The sequence below is a fragment of the Papilio xuthus genome, unplaced genomic scaffold, assembly GCF_000836235.2.
Source record: "Papilio xuthus unplaced genomic scaffold, Pxut_1.1 DF824888.1, whole genome shotgun sequence".
In the NCBI taxonomy this organism is placed as follows: domain Eukaryota; kingdom Metazoa; phylum Arthropoda; class Insecta; order Lepidoptera; family Papilionidae; genus Papilio; species Papilio xuthus.
The window spans coordinates 3,971,130-3,996,515 of NW_013533761.1; the positions used below are offsets into that span (position 1 = coordinate 3,971,130).

The 25,386-nt window shown below is 34.6% G+C and overlaps 2 protein-coding genes across 3 annotated transcripts; one reads left to right on the forward strand and one right to left on the reverse strand.

Annotated features, from left to right (window-relative positions):
* Positions 1–10,232: 10,232 nt before the first annotated feature.
* Positions 10,233–17,107, reverse strand: LOC106127245 (beta-1,3-glucosyltransferase). 2 transcript variants are annotated; one of them, XM_013325329.1, is made up of 11 exons: positions 16,970–17,107; positions 14,749–14,799; positions 13,489–13,598; positions 12,628–12,819; positions 12,325–12,473; positions 12,058–12,247; positions 11,807–11,942; positions 11,554–11,707; positions 11,338–11,447; positions 11,105–11,271; positions 10,233–10,798 (listed from the first exon to the last, which is right to left on the reverse strand). In XM_013325329.1, exons 2-11 carry the CDS (start codon positions 14,795–14,797, stop codon positions 10,649–10,651), a joined length of 1,407 nt encoding a protein of 468 aa, XP_013180783.1. In that variant the 5' UTR covers positions 14,798–14,799; positions 16,970–17,107; the 3' UTR covers positions 10,233–10,648. The 2 variants fall into 2 exon arrangements, with proteins under 2 accessions (XP_013180783.1, XP_013180784.1); XM_013325330.1 differs by lacking the exon at positions 16,970–17,107 and adding an exon at positions 14,945–15,179.
* Positions 17,108–17,577: 470 nt separating this feature from the next.
* On the forward strand, positions 17,578–25,312 carry Acox3 (Acyl-CoA oxidase 3). Its single transcript, XM_013325260.1, has 13 exons — positions 17,578–18,099; positions 18,294–18,431; positions 19,060–19,375; positions 19,869–20,040; positions 20,691–20,830; positions 21,148–21,290; positions 21,764–21,866; positions 22,401–22,544; positions 22,771–23,004; positions 23,208–23,362; positions 23,735–23,866; positions 24,346–24,498; positions 24,822–25,312. Exons 1-13 carry the CDS (start codon positions 17,941–17,943, stop codon positions 24,930–24,932), a joined length of 2,100 nt encoding a protein of 699 aa, XP_013180714.1. The 5' UTR covers positions 17,578–17,940; the 3' UTR covers positions 24,933–25,312.
* The last annotated feature ends 74 nt before the right edge of the window (positions 25,313–25,386 follow it).

Consider the following 25,386-nt stretch of genomic DNA (forward strand, 5'->3'; position numbering starts at 1 on the left):
ATGTAGTACCAAATAATGTAATGTATGGCTATAATTATTATAAATGCGAATCTTTCGATGGATGTTTGTTTAAAGGTATCTCCGGAACGTCTGCATGGATATTGCTGAAATTTGTCACAGATGTAGAACATAGTCTGGAAAAACGACAGTCTACTATTTTTTTTTAATTCCTCACGGATGAAGTCACGGGCGACAACTAGTACAAAAAGAGATCAAATGCATCTTTAGTAAAAAAAATCGAAACGTAATGATGTTATTTTATAAAGGTTTCTCGTAGTTAGTTACTACATTTTGTATATTAAGTTATAAGACGTCCAAAAAGGCAATCTAATATTTTATCCTTTCAAGTGGTTGACGGAAATATTTGAAATATAAAACATGCGAAAAGAGATTGACTTTTGTAGTGGTTGTTGTTTGATTTCGCAAATGCGCCGCAAACAATATTACAATAGAATTGCAAAAATAACAAGCTATTTTGTTAACTGCGAGTATGGAATAAGAAATACTTAAGAAATTAAATTAAATTGCTTGAGAAAACATATTTGTTATTTTATAATATATTGTTTAGCAAGTTATTGTCGAATGACAAACAAATAGAGAAAATATTGAAAGTTCTAAGTTAACTACACATTTAAATTATATCATCAATATAAAATAATTTAACAAAATACTTTATGTGAAATGTAGCTATAGTTCTGCAAAGTAACATCACTGGGGGCGGCGTTACGTAACAAATGAAAGCTCACACTTTGCTCGAATTTAAACTTTTCAAGTGCTACGGGATCTCTACACTCGCGGTTACGTGGAAATTATTTTATGAGCTATATAAAAAGTTACTATTTTCGTTTCCCTTTATATGTCCTTATTTATTAAATATCGAAAGCTAAATAAGGAATATAGCAGCTTATAATCTATTTTACACTTTGACTTCTAAAAACAGAAACATAATGTTTACAAAGGATTATTCAGTATAGTACTCGTATTGAGTAATGCAAGCGTTGAACTAAAAGACGATACGTTATTCTTTAATATCATCTTCTTTATATTCGAATAGTGTCCGCCAGAGCGCGCTGTTTGCTTCAGTTTGCGTCATGATACCCTTTATTGTGTCCCACGAGGCGTGACATCAGTTGCTCCAACTATTTGTCACTGCCTATGTGATCTCATTCATATTCCTGAGACGAACTTTCGCTATAGATATATCGGAAAGCAGATAAATAGAATTACATCAAGACGCTATTGGAAATCTTAAAGAGGAGAAACTAATAAGTATACTAGTATCGCAAACAGAAATATTTGTTTTCTCTCTATTTTATACTATCACTAGCGGTCGACATCGACTGCGTCAGCCCATTAAAAACATATTAGTAGCCTATGTGTTCTTCCAGACTATGTTCTACATCTATGTCAAATTACAGCAAGATCCATGCAGCCGTCTTGAAGATATCTTCAAATAAACATCCGTCCATCTAAACATTCACATTTATAATATTAGTAAGATGTGACATGAATAGTCAATAATCATTATAACTACCCAGACGATGTCAGGGTGGGTCACTAGTACACAACAAAGATTCACTAACATCGTAGAATCGGAAATCTGTCAACAAAGTTGCTAATAAGGTGTCCTTACAAAGTTTGTCAGGTTGTCGTGTGAGTCGGCAAGTTTGGCTCGTTACGTCACTGCTTGCTCGACAACCAATTTCGCTTCACTGAGCTCCACTACAACTTTACTAACGATAATGTAATACTATACAATAATTAGTGTATAATAAAACTTTTAATATTAGTACTATGGACAAGATAATTGCTAGGTTTTCGCACATGAAGTCACATCGTCTTTGAAGCTTCTAAAGTTCTGGGAACAACTAAAATATATTCTCAACTAATCATCTGAAATCAATCTGCACTATGCCAGCTTGATGTAGTAATAATTTATGGTAGGCTCAAGTTCTTCGGTGGAAACTTATAAAAACATTGGTGTTAGTAGAGGCAACCCTTTTTCTCGAAAATTCATCTCTTACACTGAAATGAATTGGAATTTCATCGTGCCATTGTCTACATAATGTATTCATTCGGGTTACAGTGCAAGTGCAAACTGCAGACGAGATCTGTGAGGTGCACTCTCTGAGAATTATTTATATGCTTTCCGAATTGTTACGTCAACCTTTTTTGTAATGCATTGATTCTTTTCGAATATTTAATCTGTTGAATATGCTCTAAAAATGCCGTAAGATTGTAAATGGCAATTTACATTTTGTACGATTTTCGACAACGATAAACGGCTAATATTATTCTGTATTTTATTTGGATATCGATTAAAATGTTTTTGCTCTTCATTTATTTGCTATGAAAAAAATTGTAAGTAGCTATTCTTTACAATATTTGTAGAGATCGCGGACTAGTTATGTCCACTATTAGAATTTAAATGAGATCTTACAAATACGTACAGATTGCAAATAACGTAAAAAGCAACTGAATATGAAATTATAATAATTAGTTTTAGTTTTTTCAGCACAATTACTTATCTTTATATATAATACGACTTAGGGACCTTCAAGAAGCGAGCATACCATTTCCTTAAAAGCCGGCAACACATCTACAGTTCCTCTGGTGTTGCAGATGTCCATGGGTGTCGTTGATCACCTCGGTGTTCACGCCGCTCGTTTGCCCCTTCTCTTATAAAAAAAAAATATATATAATTCTTCTGTGAGTGTGTATGTCACTGAACTTCTTTCAAACGACTGGACCGATTTTGATGAAATTTTTTGTGTGTGTTCAAGGGGATCTGGGAATGGTTTAGATTCACAATTTTCATCAAATATTAACATCATATTAATTTATTCAAATTATAGACGTGTAGACAGGACAACGTCTGTCGGGTCCGCTAGTATATTATAAGCGTTGACAATTTTATAACTTTAAGATCTTTTTTCTTTAAAAAAATGCATAATGCCAATTGCGAATCATAACTTTTAAAATTATTGTAACCAATTTATTGAAAAAAAATCCTTAAGCTGTTTGCGAGCCTAAGTAAGAATAAATTATTTTATTTTAATAAGTTTTGCAAACAGTATCAATGTCCTATTAGTCATGCTGCTGTCGGTACTTCACTGGAGATCTGTAAATCCTGTCTCGACATCGGCTCGCTCAGACGTCTGCTTGATCGAGCGGAAATTTCCGACGCAAATCGAATAACATCAGACAACTAGTCTTCTTATATTTGTATTTACCTGCCCTCGGTATACGAGTACGGAATTTGAATTCAATGCCTATTTCAATGCTAGCTGGCCTTATTTGCAATGCCATCTATGGATGAAAAAGAGATATCTTATAATATGCTTTTTTATATAAGCTTTTATTATTTTATCTAACTTACTCTGTGGTGTATATGTTTTTATGTATGCAGGCTTGAATGTAATGTCATTTCCATTGTGATAGCAGCTTAAGCGATCTAACCAATTTAGACGAGTAAGTTGTCATTTGTTCCACTGGGTAAGATTTTTTTGTTTCGAATGTTTTGAAACTAAAGCACCCGGAAAACAGATCATCTTATTAAAGTTTTATCCATAATTAACTACAAGACCTGTCTAAAATATGACTACGTTAGATGTTCTATATTCTAAAGAGTACTTACTGATGAAAGCCGGGAGTGCGTCGTTTTCGATGAAGACTACAGGGGGCGCTGTCTGTGGCGAACAAAGCGGTGAAGAGCCCCCAGATGGTAATCGAAAATAAATTGCGAGCAATACTTTCATAGAAATATGCATTTAAATACAATTTCTAATATGTCGTCATTTGAAATATTGAAATTTAAAATATTCATATTTCATTGTTTATTATGAAGTCAATGACACGTATTAAAATTTACAATTTTTTATTATACAATAAAAAAATATTTACAAAAATATTACAAGACCTTTCAAGGTTCCAGTTATATTTTGTAAGCTTTTTGAAGAGCTTTAAAAGTTCGAATCACTTTAAACATCGTTCGGTATTTGCTTTGGCTGACGACAACGAAGTCGCGCTGCGAGGGAACGCTCTCGCGCGACGCATTTTAACTGAAGCATTCTTCACGACTTGAACCTGAATGTGCACTCTGTACTCATATTGTCTATATTTATTGTCAAAGAATTATATTCGCTACCCATTATAAATTGTTAACGAGTTTTTGACCTAATTATTGCTTTGTGAAAGTCAAAAACAATATAGGTAATAAATATCTTCCATTGTGCATGATAAAACAGATTATTAAATTTTTTATGCAGTATGATTTTTAATTTACATTTAAAGGTACATAATATGTAAGAGGACAATAAAACTCAAACATTTTATTAACAAGAAGGATGGTACAAACATTCTGTTAATATTCATCCCGAGTATCGTGAGGTGGGCTCGTTTTGTCTGTTATTTCGTTATCCTTTATCTCTCACGGGAAGCGGCTCCACTTTTTCTCGCAAATTATCGCGTTTCTACATTTATATTCCACACCAGTGATATCCCATTTATTATAAAAACGTAGCATTTTATCAGTAAACGTTAGCTACTTTAAAGTATTATTACTTAATTGCATTGTTAATATATTAACGTTTTAAATATTATTCAATTAGTTATGACGGTAGAGCACGAGCTGTCTTATTAATAAATCTTAGTCTGGGCTAATAAGAACTCGCAGGCGCTTCATTAATTTTAGCAATTATCGTTTGAACTGTCTCACAGTTTCATTTTAGACTGACTTATTAAAGTTATCGTTTCATGTTCATTGTACAAAATCAGCAATGTTTGCTTTTGATAAAGATTTGTTTCAAACTTTAAAATAGAGACCAAAACATAATATTGTGATTTTTTACTGTTTTGACAGTTTGTACAATTCATGTAAAATTATTGGTTGATTTGGAACAGACACAGAATATGTATTATCATCATCATATACTTAAATATACTTAAAAATCATTATCTAAAATCCTAAGTCTAATAAATTTATAACGAGTTTGTGCACCCTGTATATGACGGTATGAGCGAGCTCACTAATTTGCTGTAAACCAAAAAAAATGTAACTTACCTACCGTTTCATAGCGTAGTACCAAAGTGTCTGGACAGACCCGCAATGAGTTTATAGACACTTTTATTGTAAATTTGTATTATATTCCTTGTTTATATAAATAAAAAATCTATGCCTGATTTCTGCAGGACTTATTTCCTAATTCCTGAATGCATCTATATACTTGGTTGTTTCTTCAAACTTCAGGGTGATATAAATGATTATAAATATTATTATTATATATTCTCACGCCCTTAGGTACTTAGTATTCGGTTGCGGTGCCGCAGCCTGCCCTCAGTTACTTTGTTATGATCCAATAATCTATTTCGGAAAGTTATCTCCAATAACCACTTCCTCCACATTTGTATTCCTTTATCGTTTTTCTCGCACAACCTTTCCCTTTATTTGTGTACTAGCTGTCGCCAGCGACTCCATCTGCGCGGTATTAAAAACATAATTAGTACTCACTGACGCTTCGCTCCTTTTGGTCGCAGCGTAATGTTATATAACCTAAAGCCTTCTTCTATAAATGGACTATCCAACAAAAAAAGAATTTTTCAAATCGGATCAGTAGTTCCTGAGATTAGCGCATTTAAACAAACAAACTCTTCCGCTTTATAATATTAGTGTAGATTAACTTATCACAAAAATTGGTAACATGATTAACATAGAATTATAAATGTCAGGATCAAAATAATATTCGCGTTTCCTTTTATATTAAGGAAACAACGCAAGCATAGTTATGATATCCAATTTAGTTTTATACAGTATAAAATAAAACGAACAAGCATTAAGACGTATTTTCCTTATATTGTCTGTCGTTTCGTTTGAATTGGACACGACGATTTAAATGTACTGTATAAGATATTAGATTACTTTGTCTAAGCCAAATATCTTGTTTCATTTATGCTATGTTGAATTTATCAAGAGCTAACTTTGACAAGACAGAATTGTTAAGCAAATAGGTATCTTTTGAAAAGGTTTTATTGCGTCTAATTTTCTTGGATGTTGGGCTGGCTGTAGTAAATCGGGATCCTGCTCACACGCAAAATACGCGATAGTCCTGAAGTTGCGGACAAAGAGTCCTTATAACTAAGTATAATAACAATGTTCTTGTATTTCTAATTCTTTGTGCTTACTATTTAAATAAAAGTAGTGAATACTCGTCCATACGAAGTTATAAAAGTTATCGGAACTTAAGCTGTACACGGCAGGTCGCGTGTCACACAACGTGCGGGTGGCTACAGCCTCCTGCAACTTGCCAACTTACAAAGCACTTCCGTTAAGTTGCTCAAACTTTTATAAGCCTCCCGAGATTGTAACATTAAGTTACCTTTTACGTAACTTATTTAAATTGCTTATTGTATGTTCAATTACTGTAAAGAGAACTTAATGTTTATTTTAAAGAACAAGTTTTAAAAACTCTCCAAATTGAAACTACAATTTTCCATAGACATTTTTTAAAGGAAAAGCCAAAATTAGAAAATTAAATAAACTAAATATTTTTACAAATTATTAGTTAGAACCCTGTAGCGTGAATGGCGCGTTTTCGCCAACCTAGTCAAGTGTCAGAATGATTAGTGATGGGACATAAACGTTGACATTATAATAAAGCTAGTGTTGCGCCGATACACATGTCTGTGTCGGAGTTTCTTCCTAACAATATGTACCTAAACTTTTATATCATATAATGGAATAGAAAGAAGAGATGAATATAAAAATCTACACTATGTTCTCTAAAAATTATCACCAATATTTTTAAAATATCGCCTGATTAACATAAATCAATATACGACGCAGTGCGTCTCCATTGATGCAATGCACAACTTTCAATTTTATTCTTAATCTGCATGTATTATTTACTAATATCATTACGTAGACTGGTAAAGAGTCATTAAATAAGAACATATTGCTTATCTAATTTCTGTTTTCCACACAAATTATGTTCTTAGAAACATTTTATTTATGTATTATAGAACTACGCTCGTTTCGCTAAACTCAGACCCTCGCCATCGTCTGAACGAGAATAACAATGCAATTTATGAAAATTTGCTTCGTTTTCTTCGAGAGGTTATTACCATTCAAGTGCTTTGCTTTTTATTTCTTTTAGAATAACATGGCTCTTGAATGGAAGTGAAGATTTTTACGTTAGATTTACTGGGATTAATCAAAACTACAAGATATTTTCTACATCTGGTAAAATAGGAAAATAATAATCTTTTATCTTTAAATGAGCAATTCTTGTATATATGTATATATATAATTGGAATCTCGGAATCGGGTCAAACGATTTTCATAAAATTTAGTATATAGGGGGTTTCGGGGGCGATAAATCGATCTAGCTAGGAAACATTTTTAGAAAATGCCATTTTATTCGTGTTTTATCGATAATCAACTTAAACATAAACTTAACTTTTTCTATCCGTAAGATCGAAAAATATTATTCATATTTCAACATTTTATTAGTAATTCGTACTTAAATATAATTTCCACAAGGCTCGGTCATCCGGATTTTAATAAATAATAGGAGGAAGAAGTTTTTATTTTCGTATAATAGTTATAAATATTGTTATTCGAATGAGCTACGTAAATCTCACTTGGTTTACCCACACGGCTGATAATCATGTGCACTTTCATATTCTACAATTACGTACAGTACGAGTAATATTCAATTTATCAATTTGGTATAAATAGGGAAAGTACACAGGACTTCAATGCAATAAATAAGAAAGATAACAAAGTACACACAATATATAAATGTGCTATTCCTTCTGCTTTACATTCATAACCTCTAAAGCAACGTTAATAAAACAACAGATAAAACAAAATGGGAATTAATAATATCATTAAAATAATTGTTCATTTAGTACTACAAGTGGTAAGATCTTTACTGCACAAATGTATAGATCAAATTAAAAAGAAAGCATTCTACATTTTGAAGTTGAGTTTCATCTTCGGCGAAAATAACTTCAACACTGAAGAAACGGTACCACGAACTGAAGAAACCAACCAGAAAGGACTTTTGAGAATTATAACGTTTCCCTTGGGATTATTATCTAAAGTTGTTTATAGAACAAAGGATTCGGTATTCAATATCATTGAAAAAACCTCGGGAACCAAAGAAAATGGAATAAGAACCGAAAAAAATAACCATAACAAAGGACTTTTTGGGTCCATAATAACAGTGCCCGCTGAAATATCGCAAGCAATTCAAGGAATAAAGAATTCAACAATGTAATTACAAATAACATAAGAAGTATCGAAATGAATCTGATAAGTAAAGAAGAATAAACGTTAGAAGAATAGTTTTTTACATTTACTCTTTAGTCTAAAGTTTAAGGTTGAGTTTTACATAGTGATAAGTTTATAAAAACCACCTAGTAAGTGCTCGCATGTATTTGAAGCAAAGCCTAATTCAATTTAAAAGGAACCTGTCATTATCTTCATCAAAACCTTTAATTGAATTTATAAGGTTCTTTGTTACGTTTTTATCTAGTCTCACGAAATTTTTCAAATTAATTTTCTTGTCTATCTTATAATGCAATATTCATTTTCACAATCTTACGATGAAGTTTCCCCCGGGTATCTTGGCTATATTAACATGCAGGTCCGGTCACGAAATCGGTCGGTTTATTACGTTACAGCGCGCTTTATTACGTCCCCTGCGACTCTTACCAAATCAACACCGAATATCATATTGGGGAATAACCGAGATAGCAATAAGGAATTACTTTTTCATATATTATTGCTTATTGATATTACAGACATTCCCTAACCTTTTTTTCTCCTAGAACGCCATTACTTATTTACTAGATTCGATGAACATCCTGTATAATTTTCCCGCTCGGGTATTCCATGAACCCCACGGGATATCTGGACGACTTTGGGAACAACTGTTCTAACGCGTTCCGACTTTTATTTACAAAAAATCCGAAACTTTTTCATTTAAAGGTTTAAAGGGTTATTAGGATAAACTGAATTTTGACATTTATCTCAATGCGAGCTCACCTTCATTTTAATGAATGAACAAACGAGTGAATGAATTATTTCAGTCGCCATTCAAATTGATCGCAGACTGCCTCAGACACCTGGCTTTCGGTTTACGAGCAGGTGAAATCTGTTTAATTAAATTTTGCTACAAATGTAAGGACTTAAGTGCTTTTGTTCCTGCAATCTTGTTTATATTTACACCATTTAATTTTCTAATTAATATTATGTTTATTTAGATACAAATTATATAATTCAAAGCTTATTTTATACATTGCAAAAGGAACGTTCAAGGGGTAATTACTATTCTTGTTGACTATGTTATGTATTTAATTAATAAATACCTTTATTATGTACCAAACTGTTATTTTTACTTTGATGACTTGCTCTTTCATCATTTAGCGTTAATATTAACTAGCTGTCTCCCGCGAATCCGTTCGCACTGAATTAAAAAACTTTATTAGTGGCCTATATGCCCTTCTAAGCTATGTTTTATATCTTTGCTAAATTTCATCTATGTAGCCGTTCCGGAGATACCTTTAATTAAACATAGTAAGATATTTTTTTTATATTAGAAGATGGCAAACGAGCGAGCGGCCACCTGAGATCGCTGAAATAGCGAAGTGACCGTTACCCATAGACATACGCAATTGCATATGCGTTGCCTACCTTTAATCGACGGAGGAGAGGATGCACAGAAATAAAATATTTTCCGTTCCCATGCATCCTCTCATCCGGAAAGTCCACTTCCACTTCCTGTCCTTTCCTTATAAGAAAGAAGGTGGGAAGGGAAAGAGGACTAAATTAGGCCTCCGGGACGCACTCTCATCAGACGAAACGCGGAATAGCTTCCACTTGACGCCTGTCTTCTGTGTGGTCGTGGTATTTCACCGGGCTAGCCGGGCCAATTCGTGCGAAGATGTTAAAGCAGGCTCTACCACTGTTACAAGATGTAAGAAGTAAGATATAAAAATGAAACAAATCGAATATAAAAATATCACATTTTATTATTAAAAACAATGATATGTTAATAAAGTACAAGCTTAATTAACTTAATTACATTTTTAACTTCTAAGTTATAATAATTTCATATTTATTATATTGTTATTGTGATGTTAACATAACAATTATTGTTAATTATTACTAATTAAAACTAATTATTATAATGTTAACTATCATTAGTAATTTTAATAAAAAGCTTTCATTTATTATAATATTTTTAAACTAAAATAAACCAGAGTTTGATCACAAATTTATTATGGCGTATATAAGCGTAAAAGATCATATTACTGTCTCCAGTAAAAACTTAAATGCAAATAATATCATCCTATAAGAAAACATGCACATGGATTACTATATACTTATTTGAGAGTATATAATTAGTGTTATTTCACAGTAGTTGTAGAAGTAATTAATTCTCAAAGATTAGTTATCGGTATTCGAGAAGCAACATAATTAACCATCACCTTAACGTACAATTCCACTGCAGTGTAACTTCTATTGATACATATATACTCTGTTTAGTGAAAGAGGATGCAGTGGAATCCTACGGTAACATGTGTCACGTAGATGGAGGTAAATATTATGTTGTGTGTCAGTGAGTCAGTGAGTCAGTGAGAGCTATAGTTCTTCCCGGGCTTGGTGTGTACGCGCGCGGTCGTCGTGCAGGAACCATGCGGCGTACAGTCGCAGCGGGTCGGCCGCGTGCCTGTGGAAGGAGACGGGCCGCGCGCGCGACACCGCCTCGCGACTGTACTCCTGCGGCCGCGCCTGACACACCACCCCCCACCACCCCGGTCTTTATAATACAGCGAATACAGGATGTTCCGAAAGTCAATGGCAAGTCGTAAATAGTGAAACCCAATTCAACAATGGACAACCTATTTCGAAATAAATATTTAAATAAAAAGAAAACTTTATAGTATAACAGCAACACAATAATCTTTAATTTGGTTAAAAGTGAATCTTGGCTCTTGAGCTTGATAAAAAGAGGCTTTACAAACTTTGCACAAAAAATTTATCACAGAAATTTTAATTATTATAAAAAGAAGAAGTATAACTAAAAATGGTACACACCTGATGGAAGAGCGGGGAGTGTGTGAGGGTGATGTTACGTCGCTTGGCGCATGCGCCTAGTGTCATGTCGTCGGGTGCGCTGAGCGCGGCGCAGACGCAGGTGCGCAGTGCACGCGCCGCGCCCACACTGACCACTGTGCCGCCCCCACCGGTTATGTAGTCGTAACCTGACACACACCTTATTTATATCTTTTCCTATATTCCGTATGTGATTAATACAATCATAAGTTTACCTTTGGCAGCTGTCTCCCTCTTGCCGTATCCGTATCCGTAGCGCTCGCCGAGCAGGGTGAGCGCCGCGCCGCCGCGGTAGCAGCTCAGCACCTCGCACAGCCGCTGCACACTACACGCGAGAAAGTACTTAGACATAGCGACTTGTGAACACAGCTTTCTACGTATAAGTTCTATATTGGAAGGCTGAAACAACGTTAATATAAAACATCTCTCACCCTAAAATAGTATCATCATCCGCTAGGAATATCCACTGAATGTTTGGCATGTCTTCAATCATGTCGACCACACGATTCAGTATGGCCATTGTTTTCGCGCAATGTCCGGTCTTAGTGTTGGGTACGCCTATATCTATAGTCGGGATGGAAGCGTCTGAAAAATCAAATGTAAATGAAACAAAAAGTACATCATTCTCTAACACCCTGTATCCAATAAGACGAATTGGAATAATGTACAAATATAGTTTCTCACCCGCTTTATCACTAAAGAAGTATAGATTGGTGACATGTTTGCCCCACGTCTTCTTCACCACGTTAGCTCTGGTCGCGTGGAAGCCGCTCCAGGTCTTCACCGCGAACAACATCGTCTCCTCAGCTATGGCACTGCCCTACCGAAACCTTCATATTTTTAAATCGATTTTTATAAAAGTACTCATCTTTGTAGAGTTAAAAAAGTTTTGAAAACCATATACGTGAACTAAACTGATAGTTTCACATACTCACACATAAATCAAAGGGCCTAGGGTAGGTGGCACAGTTATCGGCGGACACGACACAGAACCTCAAGTCCGGTGTGAGCAGCGGCCCGCGCCGGCTCGCGTCTCCGTACACAAGCTGCGCGAGCTCAAACGCCGCGTCTATTGAGAAATCTGCCTCCAATTTCCTATCACCGCTCTCTATTTCGTTTAGCAGTCTAAAAATACAAATATAACTCATAACAACTAATCGACTATGAGTACGGTATTGTAAAAACTTATTACGTTGACTTACTTATTCATAAGTGTAATTCTCATAGCGAAGCCGCTGGCAAAGTTCGGGTATACGAAACCTCCATCGTCCTGCAACTCCTCGTAGAATGTAAAGTGGTGGATAATCGTCGGTTCTTCGTCACTCAAAGGGTAACCGATCCACATAGTGTCCTGGTTCGTGTCACAAGAATTTTAAAAAAAGTTCGCTAAATAGGATAAATAGCCTTAGCTAAAAGACTAGAAATAACTAATGGCTAAATGTGTAGAAGCAGACAAAATGATATCATTCTTGCTTTTGGTAAATTACCAAGTTCTTCATTATTACCTTTTGGCTATCAGCGGCAGTAAGTGCCTCGAACAGTTTCCCACATCTAACAGCGGTGTGTGGCTCCAGGAAGACCACCCAGCGCACATCACTGCCGCTGTGCTTCTCTGTCAGTGGCCGTAACAGAGGTATTATCGTCCAGGCGCCCCCCACCGGGAAATCTTCATGCGTTGTGTGGACTATGGGACGTCGCTGAATAATGAAAACGCTATAATTTCCATAGCTAGTCTGTCGTCTAGTTATAGTGTAACCAAATAAATAACACATGTTTTGTACAAAAACAAGTCAAGGTACAGGAGTCGAGGTACTCCTACCTGGGTACCCGCCTGGTAAAACGCGTAGGTAACCTGTGTTTATAATTATGCATATAAGAAAGTAAAATCTTAGTTCTAGACAGATAATAATATTTGTACAAATTATCTGTATATCTACATATAGAAGGATACTGGACAATTGAGGCTATCATATTTACAATACAAAAATAGTTGGTACAATCATATCGAGGCTCGTTAAGGCGCGCGTTTGTGACCATAACAATATTAGCAATCAGACGCGAACTTGCATGCCAATTCTGCGACTATCGTTATGTGATGACACAAAGAGATCTCCCATTTGAATATAAACCATACACCATACAAATAAAGCTATAATAATTAAAAAATTAAGTGTATTAAAATTTTGCAGTATATATTTTTCTTTGGTTAAAAAAAAACTAGACTTATGTCTACCTTAAATATTAATATTAATGTCCTAAAAAAACGTACACTTGTTTATTATAGTTTATTTCTTTAAATCATTAAAAAAGAAACAACGCCACAAAATATTTAGCAAGCAAGAAAAAAATTGTCTTTTAAATCTCACCCCCTCTAGTTCAAAAACTTGGTGGTCTATGTCCTGTTTGAGCCTAGTGGCCACACTCGCATGGTATGGTTCCGCCTGGCTGACGATAGTGAACACTACATTTCTAGAATCTGTAACAAGAGAAACAAATTTTTTTTTATATCATAAGGTGGCAAACGAGCGAACAGCCACCTGAAATCGCTGAAATAGCGAAGTGACCGTTGCCCATAGACATATGCTTATGCATATGCGTTGCCTACTTTTAATCGACAGAGGAAAGGATACACAGAAAGAAAATATTTTCCCTTTACATGCATCCTCTCATCCGGAAAGTCCACTTCCACTTCCCATCCTTTTCTTATAAGAAAAAGGGTGGGAAGGGAAAGAGGACTAAATTAAGCCTCCGGGATGCACACTCATCAAACGAAACGCGGAATTGCTTCCACTTGACTTTGTAAGCCGATCCGATGCGAATAATTTGCCTATAACTGGAAAAACATAACATTTTAAGTATAGAGATAGTTAAGTTTTTAAGCAATGTGTAGATTGTTTTACAAACTCATTCGGTAGCAAAAAATTCCGCCCACATCATCCATAATCCCTTTTCCACACTTAAACACGTCTTCTTTATTCCAGCAAAGTTGGAGCTTCGAAACAAAAGCTCTTTATAAGAAAGTTGACGGCTCAATCAGATTGCTATAAAATAAAGTGCCCAAGTTCTCCCTACTTAAGTCGGTATAATGTAAGTTAGCAAGTTCTGACACAGCGCCCGCTTCGTATTATGTAGACGCAAACCGCTTCATTTAACTACAAGGAAACTGCCATTATAACACCTGATTTATATTTAAGAATTTCCCCGTGACTTTCTTTGCCATTTCAATTTGAGAGAGAAGGAAATTCTGTAAAAAAGACGGACGAACAACAAAGTGATCCTATAAGGGTTCCGTTCCTTTTGAAGGAATATAAATAGAACTATTAATTAAATGATTTTATCTAACTCGCTCTGTACATTTTTGTGAAATGTAGAAGCCAAAGTAAATATTGTCTATCGGTTTACGTCGTATGTATTGGCTCAAACATTTACTTTGAATTTGTTTGATGGTCCGCTACAGTTTAACCTACCCTGGTCATTTCATTACAACAAATTTTCAATAAATATTGCCTACAAACGCTAAAACCTGTTATTCACATTTTTTAGTATTGTATTAAACTTTTTGAATAAAAAATAAAGTAAAACAAATGATATATAATTATAATTTGTTTATAATTCTGATTACTCACCGAAACATGAAACTAAATCGACGAACATGAATAACACCAGTAAAAACATAGCTGCAACAAAAATAAAATAAATGTGAAATAAAAATAACAATAAAACAGTAGCAAAAAAATCGTGAAATTTGTTTGTGGAATATTATTTATAGTGTTATAATTATTTTTAATCTGTCGCTTAATAATAATTCGCGCCGTTTCGTACTCTTTGGCGGGAAAACTCGCGACGGAGCTACCAATGACGCGCGTCTGCTACCTCCAACGTCAAGCGCTACACTAAATTTTCTTCCTCTATCCTGAACTCGGATATATTTGGGTTGCAGAAGCCTCTAATATTCAACTGAAGTCACATAAACGTCGTTTTTAGATATTCTTGCAACATTGCTTCATTTTAATTTAAAGAGATAATTATAAACAGGATTCATAACGAACTATCCAAGTTTTTAAGAACTTTCGAGATGCCATATGAAAACAAAGTTAGGCAATTAAGATTTTATAGAGAAACCCGCTCTTTAGCAAAAGTTTTAATTAATATTTGCTCAGAGTTTTTTTTATAAAATTTTCGTAATATTTTTTTAAGTGCTTTTTATATATTAAAAAATATAGCCGTTACTGTATATTAGTCTTAATAGTAATATTGATTATAAATAATGGTACAATGAAACAATTAGTTCTAAATTTCATTTGCTACGATTACGACGTAATTTAAAAGATTTAGAATGACAATATTAGCACAATGAGCCTTATGACTTCATTTATAACGTCGTTGTTCGAACAATGAGTTCTAGTCAATTCAATTATAAAAGAGTTAAGGTTAACTGTGTTATTATTATCGTCACTGAGAGTCTACAATATCTGTATAAGCAAAGCCATTTCATAACTTTTCATTTCGTGTTTCATTTGTTTTATTAAAAGAAATAAAAATAAAGAAAACCACCATTCCATTACAGCCCTAGCTAATGATACGTAAGGAAAATGCGGATTAGGATTATTAAGCGGATCGAGTTAATGGCCTCTTTCAAATTACCTTCCAACAATACCTTGTTAGATATTTTATACAAATTCGCATTAGAGAAAAAAACTTGTAACTAAATTTTACTAATAATAATTGTAGAGTCAAACAAGCTTATCTGGGCCGATACGCTGCTATCGTATAACCGCGGTTAGTTCTATGAGAAAATATATTAAACCTACATGGGCACAGAAAATGGCATAATAAAAATAAAAAAATGACATGACAACTATAGTACGAAAAGGATCTTGTGACATTTCTTATGGAATCGTTGGCAGGGGGGCGCTAGCGAGCCATCACAATTTAGTTTAACTTATGCCCACCAGTGGTATGTATGTTTTTTTTTCATATTCTTTCTAGGAAGATCTAGATTATAAGAAATATGGGAAGACTTTGTTAGTCTTTTACTCTGTTTTCACTATGTAAAACAACATGCTTTGCCAAAGGCAACTCTAATAAATAGTAAGCTGTAAATCTTACTATGAAGGAATATTTTTTTTTACAGCGGGTTATTAAAAAACAGTATAAACTAGGTAATGACCAAATTGCCAATATTTCAATTTAATATACCTCCACAATGTTGTCATCATCTATGATTATAACCTATATTATATTTTCTTCAAGATATTACTGATAGTCTGTACAAAAAGCAGATTGACAGATGAGAACTTACCTTGCACTTTAGGAACATTGGCCGCATAATGTTTGCTCCGGCATATTATATTACTACCGAGCAACAAGACTTTATTTATTATTAATTATAATTGGTATATTATTTGAAGTAATTTTGAGGTATGTAGCTATAACTGTTTTGTTTATAATTACATAATTAATCTTAATTTATTTGATAAACAAATGTTTTGTCTTACTTTATTCCACCCAAATAGGATTGGTGATAGACAGATGACTGACCGTAAAAAACAAGGCAACAATTTTTTTTTTTTATAAAAATTTTTCGTCGAGTGTGATAATGCCAAGAAGATGATAACAATAGCAAATCTTTTAAATTAATCGTATTTATTTCTTATGTTGTTACTAAATTTTAAACGTATCAAGTTTTCTGATAGTCATTTCCTGCTATAGGAGTACCTTAACAAGGTGTAATGAGATTTTTAATAGTACTTATTGGTTTCATATTATTTAAAAGGATATTAAATTTTTGTAGAACAGAAGTAAATTGGAAGGAAACAGGAAAGAATAAATCTTTTAGATCCTTACCTATAAATATCTTAAGTCTTAAACTGTGCAGTTAACCCTTGCTAGCTAATAGTAATTGTGAAAATATACTTGCGTTTAAAATAAAAACAAAACAAACCTACAAATTAAAAACAGTTTGACAGTTGCAGTAAACAGTAAACTTTATTTTGCCTGTGTTTATATACTTCTAGCCCGCCAAGCAAAGGCATATTGATCATACATACTGTATGACAGACACAAAACTACACTACTTAAAATAAAAACTTTATCAAGTTTTCTTTTTATTGCGAAACGTCATCAACATATTTTAAAATAAATAAGGTATTTAAGATTATAAAATGTAAATGCCACATGATCTTTTAAATGATTTGCACTTTGGATACACAAATACATTCAAAATTATATGCTTTTTTACAAAAAATCAACTATTTTGCAGTAAACTTTCATGTGTCATATCGTATTGTGATTATTTTTAAATTTCGTGAATAGGTTAAAATAACTAAGGTAAAACGGAAAACATTTTGGCATAAAATAAAATTGACGTAAAACGTCAGAAATTGACACTGACAAACAGAAGGTGGACTTTGCCATGGTCAAGGAAATTTTGAAAGGAATATAATAAAATACACCTTACGCTATTGTGTTAAAGTTGAATTTTATTTTATTACTCGGATTTTAATTATTTACATAATACGAGGTTTGAGTTTATTTACCTTCATTTTTTCTTTACTTAACAATACTTTTGGCGCTCACGTTGATATAGTCAGTTTTTATAACATTTGTATTAGTGTTTGAAATATTGCGCCAAAAATCGTATCTACCAATAACATCAGTTAAATATTTTATTTACAACTTTAAGAAAACTATACATATTTGATATATGTTATCTTTATGATAAAAGTATCATCAAATCATATATTGTTTTACATGAAGTCAGACTTTGACCTAGTGAAAAGTGTATAAGACTGTATAAAGTAAAAAACAACTTGAAAATGTTGAAATTAAATAATGAAAGTGTAACGGATGATCAGCTGAAGGAACTGTTTCCGGATTTACCAGCAGGTCCATTGGATGTGTATAGAAAGAAAGCCACATTCGATTGGCGTCGAATGAAACTTGTTTTCGATAACTTGACGACATTAAAGTTGAAAGTAAGTTGAAAGTTTATGTTATTACAAATTATTTACGATTCCATTTTTTTAATAAAAATATTTATCTTGCAAATAACATCCTTAGTCTTTTACCCTCATTATTACAATGCGTCTAAAAGAAAATTCCGTCCTTTATATGTTTAGCAAAACTCGTAAGATTGATCTTAAATTTCTTAATTTATTTTTACCAACAGAATGACATTTGGAATTTCATGCGTGACAACCCTCTCTTCCGGCACCAGGAAGCCACTCCCTCCTTGGATGAGCAAAGACATATCACCACAAAGAGGATGTATGCAATATACAGTCAGAATTTCATACCCTTAACAAAGGTGAGCTGTAAGTCATGTATCACTTTCTTTGGGGTGGCATTAGAAAGAGAGAATTATCCAAGAATAACCCCACCTTTCGTATTTTACACACAACAAACAGAAACTCTTTATCATATTTCACATACATTTTAATGATGATAGGTCATTGAAGTCAATGGCCTAATTAACATACTTATAGCTGTAGCTTGTTAACTACGTAACTATGTAACATACAGAAAATGTCATATTTTGTAACATAACTTGTTATTAGGGTTCCGTACCTCATAGGAAAAAAATGGAACCCTTATAGGATCACTTTGTTGTCTGTCGGTCTGACTTTCAAGACCCTTTTTTTCAAAAACGCGTGAAGGTATCAAGCTGGAATTTAATTTTTTATGAATATACTAGCACTTGACCACAACCCTACTTTATGTTTAGTGTTTATGTGGATGAAAGCTATATTACATTTACACATGGTGTATTGTAAAAAAGTTCTAATAAGGATAGCTCGGTTAAACACTGAATAAAAAATATATTAACAAAAGAATATCTATGACTCATTAAACACTTTGCAGTGGCATTTACAGTTTCCAGGCTTGAAGTTACGGGGCCCCAAAAGTGTTGAATAGAGGCAATTTTTTTTTTTCAGATTGGTGTAGAGCCTAGATTGTTCCAAGCGGAAGCTGAAGCGTTATTCATGTTTGACAGTTCCCTAGCTGTGAAAATATCATTGACCTTCCGTATGTTCTCGAATGTGATCCAAGGCAGTGGTCGCAGTCATCACTACTCTTACATAGAGCAGTCGCAGCGAGGGGAGATAGGAGGCTGTTTTGCATTGACTGAAGTATCCCATGGATCCAATGCTAAAGGCATGAGAACTACTGCCACCTATTGTCCGGATAAGAAACAGTTTATCTTGCATACACCGGATTTTGAGGCCGCAAAGTTCTGGATAGGATCATTAGGTGAGATTGAAGTTCATTGAACTCAAGGTTCAAGATTCAGACGCAAGGTTGATGTTTTTAACGAGTTGTGACTTCCACGTCCTTTTGCCGGCGGCAACTTGTTAAAATTTTTTTAAATAAATTCATTATAGTTTTGTTTTAAGTTTAACTTTTTTCGATTAACATTACGATTTAACTGAAGTTCAATTGTCTGACCTGAGCAAAGTGTAACATATTAATGTATTCTATGAATCAGTAAGTTGAAGGAAAGACTACATGTTTTTTAATTTTATTATTTGACTTGTAGTCAAACTTTGATTTTTATCCTTTCTTTAAAAAAAACAAGAAGGGTCTTGACATTAGAAACGGCATTTCACATTTTCATCATCACAATTTTTACCGACTTCAAAAAGAAGAAGATGATTTTATATTTCTTATCTAGATGTCGCGGCTTCGATTTCTACTAATTTATAGTATTGCCAGTTCTTTTGAATTTTTTTTATTTTTCTTCTAGGCAAATGCGCGACACATGCGATTGTGTACGCAATGTTGATCTCCAAAGGCAAGAACCACGGTCTGCATACGTTCGTCGTACCAATCAGAGACCCCAAGACCCTGAAGCCATACCCAGGGGTCACTGTGGGGGACATCGGAGAGAAGATTGGACTTAACGGCGTTGATAATGGGTAATTGAACTAAGAAATTTACTCAAACTGTGGGTTTCTGAGACCCGAAAGCCTTTAAAATGTAATGTTATCTATCTTTTATACAGAGAATTTGGTCTCAGAAACCAACGGTAAATGTGACGACTGACTGAGCGAAGTACGTACGTACGTAATGATCATATGTGCATATTATTTTTTGATAAATAATAACTTTTCTCATACTTCTAAATTTGTACTACTGAATTTACATATTTTATTATTTGTTCATATTTATTATTGTGGGAATTTCTATATTTATAAACGTAGAGTCCAATTCCTTTATAAATACTTTATAATTATATCTGAAAAAGTAATAAAAAATGGATAAAATGCCATTGTTTTAAGTAATTTTGTTTTATTATTTGTACTTGTTTTTTGTGATGTATAAAAAAGTATGACAGCGTCTTGAAAATTTAAATAACACTTTATTCAAATTTTTTTTGCTTCAATCTTTTTTTTGTAATGTTTATCTACGATCAGTAGAATGTTGAGTAGATGTAAAGAACAAGTAATTTTTAAGATTTACATCTCCGGCAAAAAAATTTCTTTTAAGCAGACCTCAATGGGTCTTATTAATTATATTATAGTGACTCTTTTAAACTAACCTTATTAAAAAAAAATGTTTATTACAGTTTTGTAATGTTCAACAAGTACCACTTGCCTAAGGAGGCTGCATTAGACAAGTTTGGTGGTGTGGATGACAACGGAGACTACAAAACTCCTTTCCGAGACCCTAAAAAGAGGTTTGGTGCCTCATTGGGCATTCTGTCAGGTAAGTTCACTAAAAAATATGGTTAAAACAACCATCAAAATTAATTTTACTTGTTATTAAAATGCGAATGTTTGGATGGATGGATGAATGTTTGTTAGACGATATCTAAAGAACGTCTGCATGGATCTCGCTAAAATCTGACATAGTTTGAAAGAACAGATAGGCTACTAATTAAGTTTTATTTTAATCCTGCACGGACGGAGTCGCGGGCGACAGCTAGTTGCAGTTGTATGGCTTTATCTATAATTTTGTCGCCATGTTGTGTGTAATTCATGTCATATTAAACGGTTTTTTCTTTTTTCTTATTCTTTGTCCAGGCGGCAGAGTGCACATCACATCGATATCCGCCAACTACATGCAGAAGGCCATCGTGATCGCAATCCGCTACTCCGCCGTCAGGAGACAGTTCGGACCTGACAACTCCAGCGAGGAGCTGCCCGTGCTGGAGTATCAGCAACAGGTGTTCTATGAAACAATATTACACGTTTTATATCTAACTAGCTCTCGCCCGCGATTTCGTCCGCGCGGAATTAAAAAAAAAACTATTGGCAATGTTACATAGCCTAAAGCCCTCCTCTATAAATGGACTATCCAACAAAAAAAGAATTTTTGAAATCGGATCAGTAGTTCCTGAGATTAGCGCTTTTAAACAAACAAACAAACAAACAAACTCTTCCACTTTATTATATTAATATAGATTTTTTATGAAAGTCATTTTACATTACCGAGTGTTAAGTTAAAAATAACTTGTAAAGAAAACAAAAATAGGATTAAAGGATAGAAAAACATAGAAAAGGTTATGTCCCTTTCTTTTTAACTCTTTCGTTGTTCGATATTTTTTTAATGTTATAAGAATTGCAAACGAGCAAGCAATCACTTGATAGTCTGTCTGTTTCTCTTCCTGTCCTAATTTGTATATTGTTTGTTGTGCAGCAAATCCGTCTGGTGCCGCACCTCGCCACCACCTTCGCGATGAGGATATTCTGCACCTGGTTCGGTGCTCTGCATGTCTCTATCACCATAGACAATATCACAGGTACAACAGACAGACGCACATATTTTAAAATACACTATTTCATCGAGTGTTTTAACCACCAAACTGAAATTTCTTCTTAGATGTGTAGATTGTATCACGATGTTTTCCTTCATTGTAAATAGTATATGGCAGGATTCGAACCCAGGACCTGCAGATTACAGGTCGATTGATTAACTCCTGAGGCATCGACGCTCTAACGAAAATATGTGAGCCAATAACAGCTTGACACCGATATATTTTGACCAATGAGAAAATGGCAGCTGCACGATTTAGTGTTGCCATATTCATAGTGTAGAAATCTCTTCAAAAATCACGTAGACATGATGTTATCACTTGAAAGTTATTTAAAAACGTAAGAAATTATAACGAGAATTCAGGTCTTAGTTTCAAATTATTACTTTTGAGTTGCAACATAGGTGAGTTTCGGTAGAATTTAGTAATTTTTTACTGGTAACCCTTAAAAGTTGTTGACATCTGTCAGTGTCAAACAAGTGTGATGAGACAGTGGTGGTGATGTTGGTGTTGTGGGTGCAGGTGGAGGTGGAGGTGAGGATGCAGCAAGTCGGGGTATAGAGCTGCACGCGCTGTCGTGTGCGGCGAAGCCGGTGTGCGCGTGGAGTTCGCGCGACGCCATACAGGCATGTCGCGAGGCTACCGGGGGACATGGATATCTCAAAGGTTATATGTCATTGCATTCTATCTAAAGGTCACAAACTCATAGACAACAAACCAGAAGTATCAAATCGGGGTTGAGATGCCCTTTTCTTTTTCTCTTAACATGCCAACAATTTTTTTTCATACGCAGTTAATGCACTAGGAAACCGAACTAAACAATATCAAATCTTGGAATCCTTCATTCATTAGAAATAACTAGGCTAATCAGTTTTCTCGTATGTATCCCCAGCGTCGGCTCTGGGTGAGCTGCGCAACGACAACGATGCGAACTGCACGTACGAGGGAGAGAACAGCCTCCTGCTGCAGCAGACCAGCAACTGGCTGCTGACCGTCTGGCCGCGCCGTCACCACCTCACACCTTCCGACCATCCCCTCGGCTCCCTGCACTTCCTCGAGAATGCTGACCACAACCTGACAAAGACTTGCCCCTGGACGAAGGTTGAGGATATGATGGAGCCAGCCAGTGAGGATAATTTTACTCAAAAGAAAAGAATGAATTAAAAATTAGCACACTTAGTAAATTATAAAACAAGCCAACTCTTTTCCTCTTGCTCTATGTCATATCTTTCGTCTCATTCATGTAACATAATGTACGTAAACGTGACGTGACCTTGAATGTTTTGTAACAGAAATGAATTAAAATAAGAAATAAAAGTGTTTCCCTAGATATAATCGAGATATACAAGTGGCTGAGTGCGTACTCGCTGAAGACGACGTACGAGAAGGTGTCGAGCCTGAAGGCGGCCGGCAGAGACAACTTCCACGCCAAGAACGAGTCGCAGCCGTACAACGCTGTCACACTCTCTGCTGTATATGGAGAGGTACATCTCCATAGTCACATATTGTCACTTACATTTTTATATCTTGTTGAGATCCAATACCAAAATAAATCAAGAAACGTCAAATTTGAAATATGGCGGCCTAAAAGATAATTTATTTTTTTGATTATTTGCACTTTTAACAGAGAAAACTGACAATCTTTAAATAATAATATAGTCCACTAGCTGTTGCCCCAGGCTCTGTCCGTGCGGAATTAAAAAAAATGTTCTACATCTATGTCAAATTTTAGTGAGATCCAATCAGCCGTTCTAGAGATATCTTCTAACAAACATCGATACAAACGTTTGCCTTTATAATATAAGGAAAGATTTCTAGCACATTTTGTTAACTGAATCCAATTTGTTTGTTCATAGAACTTCATTTTGAATCACTTCTACAAGAGTGCTGCAGATTTCCATGAGGTGGAGTGCAGGAAGGTGTTGGTGCAGCTGGTCGCGCTGTACGGCGCATTCCTTCTTGAGAAACATCTCGCCACGTTGTACATTGTCAGTATACAGAGTTATTTCTGTTCTTATATACTGTCAGTGTAGTTTCTTTGAACACTGACAGCTTTTATTTAAGATGTGAAATTACTGCAATTCTTATAAATTTATTTTTAATATTATGAATAACGTTGATTCCTGATAATTGCTAATAATTTGGGCCTAGCATAATATTTGTGATGTGTGACAAACGCAATTGTGCTTTAGACAAAAATAGTATTTAAACTTATGCAGCGCCCCCTAGCGGGTGAAAAGTACATCAAAAATCTCATAGTAATTTTGACATAACTGACGATTATAATACAAAGACACACAAATATTTTTACTAGGGCCTAGCACTTCTAGACTTCTAGACTTCATCATAAACTATAAACATATTAAAATGGAAATATTCAGTATAATATTCGTAAACATATTATAAACGATTTAGTGAATGGAAGGTATCAGATGACATAGAGAAATGTGTTGGGGTTGTTGTGTAGGGCGGGTACCTGTCAGGAAGTCAGGGCGTGCTGGTGCGGGAGGCGGCGGTGCGGCTGAGCACACAGCTTGCCCCCGCCGCGCCCGCGCTCGCCGACACTCTCGCCCCGCCCGACTGGTGCCTCAACTCTCTGCTCGGACACTCAGATGGACAGGTAAATAATGGCTGGGATGGAGCCATGCATTCTTAAGCTTCATTGAGGTACAAGCCGACGGTCACTTCGAGCGAGACAAATGTATGGGAATACATTACATTTGTCTCGCTCTGAAGCGACTTCAAATCGTTGTTCGTACGATTCCGGATTGTGTCTAAATGAACCTTAATGGAAGAAGGCATATATTAGTTGTTTTAGTCTTGGCTAGCATCTCCCTCCTGCATCACCGTACGCCCTGCAACACATTAAATTTACGGCAATTATTGCCGATATTTTATTTTTAGTAAATTAAAAAATATTTATGATGTATATCTGTGATCCAGGTGTACAAGCACCTGCAAAACAGCGTGATGACGTACCCGGGGGCACTGGCGCGCCCGCAGTGGTGGCGCGACGTGGTGCACTGGCAGACATATGCCCCCTCCAAACTATAACAACCAACGAATGTTACACGCCTCTTACACTAGTTTTTACACACTGCAGACAAAATGATTTTACATATCACATACTAAAATCAAAGTTATATTACATTTTACACACTATATACAAGGTTATTTTACACACTCCAAATTATTTTACATTTTACATACTACAAACAAAATGATTTTATACATTCCAAGAGAATATTTTTACGTTTCACAGACTTCAAATGATTTTTTTTTCATATTAAAATGTCACGTTTGATTTAGCATTTTACACACAAAAGACATGAGTAATGATTACACAAAAAATACGTTAAGAAAAAGTGATATAAAATTATTTTATAATGTTTTATATTAAGAGCTTTATATAATGTGATGGGTTATTTTTGTATATAGAGATTTTATAAAAATTTGTTATTTTTCAACTAAAAAAAATTAAATTTTATTTTCTATATATTTGTTTTTT